This window comes from Drosophila ficusphila, unplaced genomic scaffold (assembly GCF_018152265.1).
Source record: "Drosophila ficusphila isolate 14025-0441.05 unplaced genomic scaffold, ASM1815226v1 contig_197, whole genome shotgun sequence".
NCBI classification, from domain to species: Eukaryota; Metazoa; Arthropoda; class Insecta; order Diptera; family Drosophilidae; genus Drosophila; species Drosophila ficusphila.
In genome coordinates this window covers 43258-56178 of record NW_025064091.1, presented here as the reverse complement: position 1 = coordinate 56178, position 12921 = coordinate 43258, and the positions used below count along the sequence as shown (strand labels likewise).

General features: G+C 45.2%; 1 protein-coding gene across 1 annotated transcript; it reads left to right on the top strand.

Moving 5' to 3' along the window:
• Window positions 1-276: 276 nt before the first annotated feature.
• On the top strand, window positions 277-5768 carry LOC122320910. Its single transcript, XM_043209554.1, has 2 exons — window positions 277-4619; window positions 4775-5768. Exons 1-2 carry the CDS (start codon window positions 277-279, stop codon window positions 5766-5768), a joined length of 5337 nt encoding a protein of 1778 aa, XP_043065489.1.
• The last annotated feature ends 7153 nt before the right edge of the window (window positions 5769-12921 follow it).

Here is a 12921-nt window from a genome sequence, read left to right as displayed (position 1 = left end):
ATTTTTTTGTTTGTTTTCTTGAATCAAAATCAAATTAATTCCATACGTTTTTTGTCGCGTCGCATACATTGACATTGTTGACATTCCGCTATTAAAATTTTCGATATTTGGAGCCGCACCTGTATTGATCGGAAGTCATCGATTCCATCCTTCCGTTTCCTTTCAAATACACCCCGGTGATCCGCAACAGCGGAACCACATTCCAGTACAGACTTTTCCGGAGTGTCAAATTACCACAAAGCCAGCCAGGGTTGCCTAGTTAATCTGATTTCGGGAATGCCAGAAGACAAAACAAAGTTATCGGTTCCGTCTGCAAATAAAACGCGATCGCTATCCGCTTCTCCTCGCGCGCGCACCTCAAGCGCAGTAGTTCCGACATCAATAACCAAGGCAAAGAGCGAAACTTCATTAGACACCCAAGAGGGCGAAAAGAAGTTGTCTGTTCCTACGAGCAATCCGAAACGATTGTCGCTCACGCCTAAGGTTAGGTCACAGATCCAGACCAAGTCCGTAAAGTCGCTGGCAACTCGTTCTCAGGCAAAAATGAGCAACGACATTGCAATTGCAGCCCTCGCGCGGTTCATAACGGTGTCCGACCGCATGAGCAATTTCAGAGCGACCATAGAAACTCCAGGGCCGTCAGCTCCGTCCGTCCACACCTGCAAAGTCCGTAAGGAACAAGTCCGCTCACTCTGGGAAAAGGCCGAAAAAGAATTCGAAGCGTGTTTAGACACGATTTCCAGCATTACGACTGAAGGAGCGGAGGAGATTCTGGCGACTCTGCATCGAAAGTATGAATATTGCTATTCGGTGTACGAGGAGCTATCAGTTCATCTCAGCGAGCTGATGGACCAAGCCACTCCGCAGCAGTCGACAGCGAGCACCACTAATCAGTCCGCTTACATTTCGTCTGGGTGCCGGTTACCACCATGCGATACAGAAGTATTCGAAGGAGATTACCTAAAATGGCCAACATTTAGGGACCTGTTTACAGCAGTCTATGTCAACAATCCTAGGTTGACACCGGTCGAAAAGCTTTTCCATCTCAATGCTAAAACTAGCGGCGAGGCTAAGGCAATCGTAGCCAAGTCCCCTCTCACAAATGAGGGTTTCGACTCAGCATGGGCAGCGCTTCGAGACCGTTTCGAAAATAAAAGACTGCTAGTAAACAGCCAACTCAAACTCCTGTTTAACTTGGCGTCCGTCAGTTCCGAATCAGGCCAGGCTCTGAAAGATCTTCAGAGCACAATCCAAGGGTGTTTGGTCGCTCTGGCTCATTCCAAAATTTCCACAGAGAATTGGGACTGTCTCCTGGTATTCCTGTGCGCCAGTAGATTACCGAAACTGACCCTCTCCTTATGGGAGCAGTCCCTTTCATCGAAGTCCGACATTCCGACTTGGGATGAGATGAACACGTTTCTTGGTGACCGATACCGAACGCTAGAGGCGATTGAGGACATGAAACCAAGTCACAGCAATCACTCTACCACTAAGAGTCAACCCGTCTCCAGGAGGCTCAACTCCTTCGAAGCTAAAGTGGTTTCCAAACCGAAGAATTGCGATCTGTGCTCAAAGGAGAATCATCCAGTCCGCTTATGCCAGCGTTTTCTCCAGATGTCTGTCGATGCGCGGACCAACTACATCAAGAAGAAACAGCTGTGCCTAAATTGTTTCGCGAGAGGCCATCAGCTACGTGAATGTACGAGCACTCACAGCTGTTTCACATGTCGAGCTCGGCATCATACGTTGCTCCATAAAGGCAACCCCAATTCCAGTGGGTCAACTACGGGAAATATTTCTTCTGCAAGCCCACAAAATCCAACTGTACAGAGGGCCGCCAACGCTTCAGAAAATCTGCCCGGTGTGCAGAATTATTTCGCAACCGGTGCCAGAGCGGTTTTACTAGGTACGGCCATCATTGACATTTGCCACTTGGGCACGAACTACAGGGCTCGCGCTCTAATAGACTCGGGTTCTGAGGCTACGTTTATTACGGAACGCCTGTTCAATTTAATTAAGCTGCCATTCCGCCTCATCCAAGCCCAAGTTTCGGGCTTAAATAAGACCATTTCCGCTCAGGCGACCAGGCTCTGCCATTTTTCGATTCGAGCTCCTAATAAGCCAGGCCTTCAGCTAGAAACCGCAGCTTACGTTCTGCCTGAATTGGCCGGAACGCTACCGTCCTATCCAATCCCACGAGATGCGCTGAGTGATTTACCTGCTATCCCCCTGGCAGATCCTACATTTCTTGAGAGCTCCCAGATAGATGTTCTGATCGGAGCCGACATGTTACCATCCGTTCTGCTGAGCGGCATGCGCACAAACATTTGTGGCTCTCTCCTAGGTCAAGAAACTATTTTTGGCTGGGTGCTTACCGGCCCAGTTTCAAGTACATCTAGTCAGAATCGAGTATCCGCTTTCACGACCCAGATAACCGAAACGAGTGACAGAGTCTTAGAAAAACTTCTCACTAAGTTTTGGGAGGTGGAGAATATACCCACTAAAAGGGTAAAGGACTCCGATTCCTATTGCGAAAACAATTTTCTCCAAACGACCACTAGAGACGCAAGCGGGAGATACGTAGTATCTTTACCATTTCGCGAGCCTGAAAATCTCGGGTCCCAATTGGGGCACTCGCGATCCAGTGCCCTAGCTCAGTTTCTTAGAAACGAAAACCGTTTGAAGAGAGACTTTCCATTAAAAGAGCAGTATGACTCAGTCATTCAAGAGTATTTGGATCTGGGTCACATGAGAGAAATTCCCCCGTCGTACGATTCTCCAAACTATTACCTGCCACACCACGCGGTGATCAAACCCGAGAGCACTACCACCAAACTTCGCGTGGTATTCAATGCTTCTAGCCCTTCATCCAATGGGACAAGCTTGAACGACATTCTTCATGCTGGTCCAGTCCTACAATCTGATTTAACCATTCAGATATTGAAGTGGCGTTATTTCCAGTACGTGTTCAGCGCAGATATCACCAAGATGTACCGTCAAATCTGGGTCGATCCCAAACATACGCCGTTCCAGAGAATCTTATTCCGGAATAAAGAAGGAGAAGTAAGCGATTTCGAGTTAAAAACAGTCACCTTTGGTGTTAACTGTGCACCATTTCTGGCACTCCGCGTACTCCAACAATTGGCAGACGACGTAGAAAAGGACTTCCCTACAGCAAGCAATATTATTCGTCACTTTATGTACGTAGACGACGTTCTGGCAGGGACCACTTCCATACAAGAGGCTCGACTGGCAATCAGCGAACTTCGCCACGCTTTCAGCAGCGCCAGGTTCCCATTGAGAAAGTGGACGGCCAACCAGAAGAGCATACTCGAAGACATCCCAAACGAGCATCTACTCCACGAGGACTTTCGCGATCTTCATTCCGAAAGCTTTGCCAAAACACTGGGCGTTCGGTGGAATGCGACCTCGGACGAGTTCTGTTTTGTTCCACCGCCAGTGTCGATTAAATCCACTCATACGAAGAGAGAGGTTCTTTCCCAAATTGCGAAGCTTTTTGACCCAGCCGGATGGCTGTCTCCGTTTATTGTCCGCTCAAAAATCTTTATGCAAGAAATTTGGTTGCAGGAGTTGGGCTGGGATGAAAACATCCCCACAGAAATGGATCAAAGATGGCAAGATTTTTTGCGCAGCTATTCCGAGCTTGAGCAGATCCGCATTCCAAGGTGGGTTGGTTTCCAGCCAGGAGTGAAGGTAGAGCATCACGGGTTTTGTGATGCGTCTCAGAAGGCTTATGGGGCCGCTATATACTTGCGGGTGGAAGTAGGCCACAACATTATGACACGTCTGCTTACCGCCAAAACCCGAGTCGCCCCTGTTAAAACGGTGTCCCTTCCACGGCTCGAGCTGTGTGGGGCATTGCTGTTGTCAGAGATGATTGCAGCTATCCTTCCGAATATGCCAATTTCCAATTCCGACATTTTCTGCTGGACCGATTCCACCATCGTCCTCGCATGGTTGAGCAAGCCGGCATGCCACTGGACCACGTTTGTCGCCAACCGGGTGACAAAAATTACTCAGGTGACGAGCGCTGAGCATTGGGCGCATGTGCGATCTGAGCACAATTCCGCGGACCTGGCCAGTCGAGGCGTTTCGCTGCGGGAGCTGGTTCATAGCCAACTCTGGTGGGAAGGACCGGACTGGTTGCAACAGCCAAAGGACATGTGGCCAACACGGGAGCTAGGACCTCCAGTCACAGACATAGAGCAGCGTGCTGTGAAGGTCAATTTCGCCAAGGCCCCATCCGAAGATTTTTTGGAACGTTTCTCCGCGTTGGACAAGGCTCTGCGGGTCCTTGCGTACGTAATACGGTTCACTCAACGCTGCCGCAAGATGCCGAGGGACGCTGCTGAGCGACCCACCAAGGAAGAAATCCAAGAAGCTGAAAGAGTCCTTATTCGAAATGCTCAGCGGGGAGAATATACCCAAGAGCTCAAAGTCCTAAACGATAAGCGTCCGATTCCGGTTTCCAGCCCGATAGCCAACCTGTTTCCATTTCTAGACCAACAAGGCCTGTTAAGGGCATGTGGGCGCATTACGGCCTCAACGGCCCTCCAGTACGACGAGCGGCATCCTATTATACTGCCATACAACTGTCGGTTAGCTCGTCTTCTCGTCCTTTTTCACACCAGATTTCCCTGCATGGCGGCAACCAACTAGTGGTACGCCTCATCCGATCGAAGTATTGGATTCCTAAAATCAAAAATCTGGTAAAAGCTGTGCTGAACTCCTGTAAGGTGTGTACTATTTACAGGAAGAGAGTCCAGACGCAATTGATGGGCGATCTCCCGACCGATCGAGTTTCCTTTTCCAGGCCATTCACATATACGGGCATGGATTATGCAGGCCCGTTTGAAATTAAAAACTATACTGGCAGAGCATGCCTTATTACCAAGGGATATGTTTGCGTGTTTGTGTGTTTTTCCACGAAGGCTATCCATTTAGAGCCTACGTCCGACCTGACAACGGAGAAGTTCCTCGCAGCATTTGCCCGATTCGTCGCAAGAAGAGGTTGTCCTCAGCGAGTCCATTCGGATAATGGCAAAACCTTTGTGGGGGCAGCGACTCTACTTTCTAGAGATTTCATGCAGACGATCAAGGAGTCTGTAGCTGGAACCTATAGCCATCAGGGACTTGTGTGGCGGTTCATTCCACCAGGGGCTCCACATATGGGGGGATTGTGGGAGGCTGGAGTAAAGAGCTTCAAGGCACTCTTTTACAAGTCGACGTCAAGTCGGAAGTACACGTTTGAAGAGTTCGCCACGCTTCTCGCCAAAGTTGAAGCCTGCCTTAATTCCAGGCCGCTGTCTCCCATGTCCGAAAATCCATCTGAGTTATTGGCATTGACGCCAGGCCACTTTCTGATTGGGGGACCTTTGCTTTCAACAGCTGAGCCTGAAATTAAGGGCGATGCTCAGTCGATTATAAATCGCTGGCAGCACTTAAAGGCCCTGCATCAGCAGTTCAGTGCGCGATGGAAGGAGGAGTACTTAAAGGAACTTCACAAGCGCAATAAGTGGCAGACTCCTTCCAGAGATATCCAAGTCGATGACATGGTGGTTGTCAAAGAAGACAACATGCCATCAAACGAATGGCGGCTCGGCAGAGTTGTATCTGTTCTTCCAGGAGCCGATAGTAGAGTTCGCGTAGTTGAGATCCGTACTGCTCGAGGGACTATAACACGTCCCATCCACAAACTAGTACTTCTTCCTATGGAGGACAAGGCAACCTCCGCCTTTCCAAAATAATGCATTCTGTCCTCCTTCTAGCACTTCTTTCTATGGAGGCCAAGGCAACCTCCGCTTTTCCAAACTAGTGCCTTCTGTCCTTATGCTTCAAAATCCGTCCACAATTGATACTAAGTTCGCTTATATTTTTTTATTAAAGCATCGATACCATGGCTCCACGTCCTCGCAGCGCCCAAACTTTGGACGACAGACGTTCTCGAGGTACTCGCTCCTACCGCTGCCGAGTCTGTCGGGGAATCCATCCGCTACGGAAGTGCAGCCGTTTCCTCAGGCTCAGCACGGAGAAGCGGCTCCGCGCCGTTCTTATAAATAAATATTGTGCGAATTGCCTGGCGCATCAGCACTCCGGAGGGCAATGTCGCAGTGGCGACGCATGCAAAAAATGCGGGAAGGATCACCACACGCTGCTCCACCTGCACGAGATGCCCAGGAGTCCTCGACGAACGCCCATCCAGCCACGCCGCCAGTCGCCTTCCCCTCAACGCCGTCCATCGCCCTTCGAGCAACGTCGCGCATCGACCGTTCGCCTGTCGAGATCAGTCTCCCGGTCTCCGTCACCACCAGCAAGGCAGGCACTGGTACGACGACCAGCTCCAGCGGCAACTCCATCCGTAGCGGCTCTAGCGCAGCACCAGAGCCTCCACATTCTCCCGACGGCCATCGTGTTGCTGGAATCTGGGACCACCACCTTCGAGACGGCCGCATTGATCGACCCGTGCACTCCCGTCAGCACCATCGACAGCTCCCTGGCAACTGCCTTCAAGCTCCCCACGACTACAGTGGGGGGTGAGGAGGTCTGCTCGACGACGATCCGGTCGAGAACGGGCGATTTCCAGATCGAGGTGCTCCTGAAGATCAGCCCGAAGCTACGCATCCGTACCCCGATCCGCGCGCTGACTGAAGATATGCGAGCCCAGTTCAACGATATCCGTCTTGCCGATGAGCAATTCCATCGCCCAGCAACAGTCTCGCTGGTGTTGGGCTCAGACGTATACCCCGACGTCATCCGGCCCGGGTTCCTAAATATACGAGATGGGCTGCCCGTCGCACAGAGCACGGTATTTGGATGGGTCGTGTCTGGAGCATGCAGATACGCCTAATCCGTTGCTTCGCTCGTCCTCGCAAGGGGGGAGAACGTTCGCGCCAGAGCGGCGCTTTCCAGTCCTTTTTGAACCGCCCCTGGAGTCTTAACAGTCGTGAGAGCAGTTCTTCCAGATCACTTGCATCTCGCTCTCTGGCTCTGTTAAGGGTCTCCAATCCGCTCTCGGAGCGGCTCAAAAGTTTCCACCCCGTAGTTTAAGTTAGTTCTAATTTCCAAGTGTGAGAGTGAAGTCCGACCAATAAAGTGAAGTTTTTTATAACGTTTAACGAAAACTTTGCCCGCGTTATTAATTCTACCCCCTAAAACTGAACGAGAAGCTGCAAGACCCAAACCCAAAATTGAGAAGGAAGGAAGACCCGCCGCCCTACACCCCAACATGTTCTGTTAAGGTTTTCTTTTAAGTGCCTCCAAGTGCCTTGAAGGTAAAATTGTAATGTTTTTAACAAATTATTATAAAATCAATTTTAAGTAATGGTTTTTGCCCGTTTTTGCCCCTTTTCGAAAAAACAATACATGTTGCAGGTGTTTATGAGTTCTCTCATGCAGCGCTCCTCGAAGTTTGGGAGGAAAGCAACCGGAAAGTCGACGCTGTTAGAGGTTTTGTAATAAAACGAATAACAGAAAGCGACAGGATTGACTTATCTGAAGACCATATGGGGGAAATACTAAATAAAGTTAAATATTTCATTAACTATGTTAAGTGAAACTTACCGAAATGGTTTGGTTCGAAAATGGTTATACACATTGACAAGCAACCAGTCATTTTGAAAACTGGGAGAAAAAAGTCGAATTATGAAGATGCAGGACCTCGCCTTAAAAGAAAATTAGCATCTGAGTTGGCTTCAGAAGAAGCTCATTCAACATCTCTCCTTTTACACGCTGCCTCAGTTTCAGCAAAAAGTCTAAGGAACCAGAAGTAGCCTTTTTATTAAGGAAAGCTAAAAGCAGTGAAGACATAAACGATTTAAAAAAAAAAAACTTAATATGAATGAGCCGATTCCAATAAGTCCTGATAGTGCACTGGCATTTTTTATTGAAAAAGGGGTTTACAAAGCAGCAATATTTAAATATAAGAGCACTAAAGAAGCAACAAGGATGTGATATTTTCCCTTCATACAATCAAATTGCCGAATCCAAATTGAAATGCAGACCACTGGATATTAAAATCTGTGAAACGAAAGCGGAAGTCTCATTCCAAAATTTGCTGGATCATACAGCTCACCGCATACTTGCAATGCAAGGGAAAGTTTTTGATATTTGGCCAGATGCAACAGAATGCACTTTAATTGTGAGCTATGGGTTCGATGGATCTACTGGACACAGCACATATAAGCAACGATTTGAATTGAATGAATCTGTCGGCTTAAATCATTCGCCTTTCGTTACCACAGTTATACCGTTAAAGCTAATAGATCAGCATCATCGGGTTATTTGGATTAATAGGACTCCACAGTCAGTGAGATTTTGTCGACCTTTGAAAATTGAGTTCGTGAAGGAAAGTACTGCACTGATTTTAAAAGAAAAAAAATCTGGACGTGGAAATAGAAAACCTAAACGTATTATCTTATAGCTACAAAAGCAATATAATAACTGTAAAATACCAAACTCATATTACTTTAATCCAGGGGTGCTCAAATTCGTCTTATGGCAGTGCGTTTACTAACACACCCACAAGAAAACGTGTACATATGTAGCGGCGCGTTCGAGTTGGGGCGCAGCTGTGCACTGTGAGAAAAAAAAAAGTTTTAAATATTTATTTTTGGTTTTTTTTTTCTACATTTGGTTTAAAAAAGATTCAATATTTATATTAATTTTAGTGGTTGATAATTTCAATTTAGCTTCCAGATTATTATTATTTAGTCGATTTCTATAATTATTTTTTATTAATTTTAAGGTTGAAAAAGCGCTTTCACAAATATAAGTGCTTCCAAACATCGAATACATCATTAGAATTTTATTCCGAAGAATCTTGTATTTTTTTGCACCTTCGGATTTCCAGAAATCCAGTCCTTTCAAATTGCATGACTTTAATTCAAAGTTTCAGTGCATGTGCTCGAGGAAAAACCAAAAACAAAATACATTGCGTTCAGCGAAGCGTGACGACGGATAGAGATGTAATGAAGAAACAAGCAAAATTGTTTTTGTTTCGCATGCAAATCGAAGCCCATATGCACGGTGCTTATGCGCGCACTACCCATAAGCACAGAGCATCTACAAAAACAAAAGTGCACTCAGTGTATAGGCGTTGAGCACCGCTGCTTTAATCGATGGTAAGGTCTTAAACATTGTAACCGGAACCAATTCGTGCCAATCATGTCCGTTATGTGGAGCAAAGCCTACTCAATTGCTTAAAACAACAGATTTTAACTCGCCAATTTTTAATGTGAAATCAGAAAATTTAAAATATGGAGTGAGTCCGCTTCATGCATGGATACGGTTTATGGAGTTTGCTCTGCGAATTTCCTATCGAATTGAAGCAAAGACATGGCACGTCAAAGGAGATGAAAAGCTTAAGGTATCCTTGCTTAAAAAAATGTTCAAGAGAAGTTGTGGACTGAGCTTGACCTTAATGTAAATACACCAAAACAAAATGGAAGCGGTAATAGCAATGACGGAAATACCGCAAGACGGGTATTCTCAAATAGTATAATATTTTCGGCTATCTATTTCTTCTAAGCATATTATTGACTCCGAAAAATTTAAATATTTGTGTAACAATACTTTTTAATTTATATATAAAACTGTATTCTTGGTATCCAATGTCCCCAACCGTACATAAAATATTGGTACATGGACACAAAATTATGAACCAGTTTATTGTTCCAGTTAGTGTCATTGGAGAAAACGCATCTGAAGCGCGAAACAAATTGTACAAGAGCGATCAAAAGTCTCATTCCAGAAAATGCAGCCGATTAGCAAACATTGAAGACGTCTTTCATCGAGCACTGGACTCTTCCGACCCATTTCTCTCTACAATTTGTTTAAAAAGAAAGGGAAAAAAAATCCAAAAAAAGTCCTTTCAAAAGAAGTCATTGATCTACTCGACGTTCCTGATCCAGAACTATACAAGACCGGAAAGCCGGATGGAGAAACAGACGAAGAAGATTTTTTTTGTTTAGATAATATTATTTTGGATACAGAAATTGGAAATGAAAATTAGTTCAATAATATAATATAATGATAAAAATATATTTTGTAAGTGTATTATGCTTTTCATTTGTGTTGATTTTGGGGTTGTATTTAAAACGACCTTACTATTTTTACTAATAAATACGACATATGTATGTGAAATGTGTATGGGGAAAGGCGTAGTCAGAATAACACAAAATTTTTTTCGAAATTCTATTTTATCCTCCCTGATATTCGTGCAAATTTTCAGAATCTTACGTTCATTTTTAGAGTTTATGCCAAAAATTTGGGCCTTTGGACCATAGTGCGTTGAAGCGACTTCAAAATAAGGCATTAAGAATAGTCTCGGGCGCTCATCCTTCGGAGTATGGAGTATGGAGTACTGCATCGTACTCAAATCGTAGAAGCACACAGCGGCTTCAAAACAAGGCAATAAAAATGGACTCGGGCGCTCATACACAACCGAGGTCATCCACGACGCGCTTGCAGAATCCTGGGTAAAGGATTACATCAAAAAGGCTAGCAAAATACCCAACCCAAAATAACTCCCACCCAGTAAACTTTATAAAGTTTCCTCGTGAATGTAACTCAAGAACACAATTTAATTATTGCCCTAACTGGGACAGATTTTAAGTATTTAAAAATTAATACAGAACAAATAATATAATATAATAGTTTTTGAACCCCCTTTCTAGAAATCGGGTGATTTCAAAACAACAACAACGACACCGTTATTGATAAGCCCGAGCTTACCTTGTGAAGCGCGCAAACTGTAAGTCCGGGCACTCCATCATGATGTCCACCCCGATCACCCAGAATCCTCTCTCCGCCCATGAAAAAGGCCCACGCCAGTTTGAATGGATCCTCTAGCGACGAATCCAGCTCGTCTATTGAGTCTAACGAGATCAGGCGTAAAGCTGTTAAAAATGGTTCTCAGAACGTCCAACCCTATACCAGTGCGGCAGCTCGAACTAGGGGTGACTTGCCTGAAAGGTTGAAGAACAATGCTTTTGCTCATCTCTCCGGGGATGACAGCGATGAGGCGAGTGAAAGTGAAGATGAGACGATGGAGGAGAAGACCCAACCCGATGCCCCCAACAAACTACCGGAAACGAAGCAGCCAAGGACCATTAAGCCTCCGCCGATTTTCATATCCGACGTAAATAACACCAAGGGACTTATTGAGTCAGTAACCAAGATCGTTGGCAAAGACAAGGGTTTCACGTACAAGGCCATGAGGGATAACAAGATCCGGATGATGATGCCTGATAAAACCAGTTACACGGCATTAAAGATACACTTTAACGTCACCGGCGTAAGGCATTTCACGTACCAACCAAGAGACGAACGAGCAATAGGATTGTCGTCAAAGGAGGAACTGAAAAGCATGGGACACACTGTCAGAGATGGACGCGCCTCACATTCGTTTCGTGGATTGCGTGCGGACGTGTTTTTCGTGTGCTACGGTAGTAAAAATCGAAAACGTGTATAATCGGCCGAATCGATTCGAAACTAGTACAACCTGTGTGTTAACGTGCCAGGAACAAACAGTGGAAAAATCGCGAGTGTTCGTCGAATTTTCTGGAAGTTATTCCCATTTTTCTTTTGGGAATTTTCCACTCGCCACGTGCGCCACGCAATATAGCTGGGTCGACCACTCAAATTATTTTTGATATATCGAGTATTTGGGTTTCCGAACCAATATCGATATTCAGTGTCGATGGTAAACGATAGTTGCAAGTGAAAAAAAGTTTGCACATCTTTACTTTTGGCGAACAACTTCACGTTGATGGCAATATTGGTGTTGGCGAAGAAAATGGAAAAATTTTTGGAAGGCGAAAGCGATAAAGGTAGGTATCTAAACTATTGCATTACATATGCATGCCTTGCACTCTAGCTCAATATCTAATTTCTAATATACAACTTCTTACAGGCAAAAATGTAAAGAGCAATTTGGAGGAGGGCGAAAACTCAGTGAAAAGATTGGGTAAGTCGAAAGTGTGAAATCATTTCAAAAGGTCCCAAGATGGCAAGACAGCAACTTGCATACACTGCAATAAAATATTCAGGACGAGCGGAAACACCAACCGTGTTGATGCCATTGTTGAACTTCAACAGTACATGCGAGCGGCACATAAACCTCAGCAAACAGATCCTTTGGAGTTTTGGAAGGTAATTTCTTTATAAATCTAAATTTTAATTTGATCTCATTATCTTTTTTTTATTTCAGTGCGCTCCAGATGATTCTCTTCTAAAAACTACAGCTGAACGCCTTTTTTGTGTTCAAACATCATCGACTGAGTCTGAGAGGATTTTTAGTAAAACGGGACAAATTATTTCTGCCAGGAGAGCATCACTGAAAGCCAAAAACATGGATATATTATCCTTTCTCAATAAAAATATGTGGATCTCAAACTTTTCAATCAATATAGCATCAATCAATAGCATCAAACTCATGTTAGTGGTCAGTATATTTAGAATCTATTAACCTATACATAAGAACCTTTTGTGAATTATTTCAGTTTTTCTTTTATTATAAGCGTGTTAATATGTGTTATCGAATATCGAATATGTGTTATTCGAATAAATAATGGCGGTGCAATTTAGTGCATTGATTGGATTGCGACTCGACTGGCCTGTGCGAAGACTGGTTTGTGTGCTGGCTGATTCGTGAATCGACTGATTTGCGCGAGAGTAGGAGGAGCCACTGAATACAGGTGCTGCACTGTAGGTGGAGCCACCTACGGGAACCACTGTAGGCAAGACAGGAAATTGAGAGCGACAGTCGCTAAGCGCAGAGCTAGGAAATCTAGGAAATATGCTGCGAAGGCTATCAAAGCTTCTGGGTCCAAGAGGCTCGCCCTTGACGCCGACGGAGGACCTACCGCAGCGGGTGAGTCACCATTCTCCTCATTAGATATG

Excerpts from the sequence above, each read along its gene's own strand:
- LOC122320910 (XM_043209554.1), top strand. The coding sequence starts at position 277 with ATGCCAGAAGACAAAACAAAGTTATCGGTTCCGTCTGCAAATAAAACG. Across the intron at positions 4,620-4,774 it reads ATACTGCCATACAACTGTCG|GAAGAGAGTCCAGACGCAAT; the intron begins GTTAGCTCGTCT and ends TACTATTTACAG.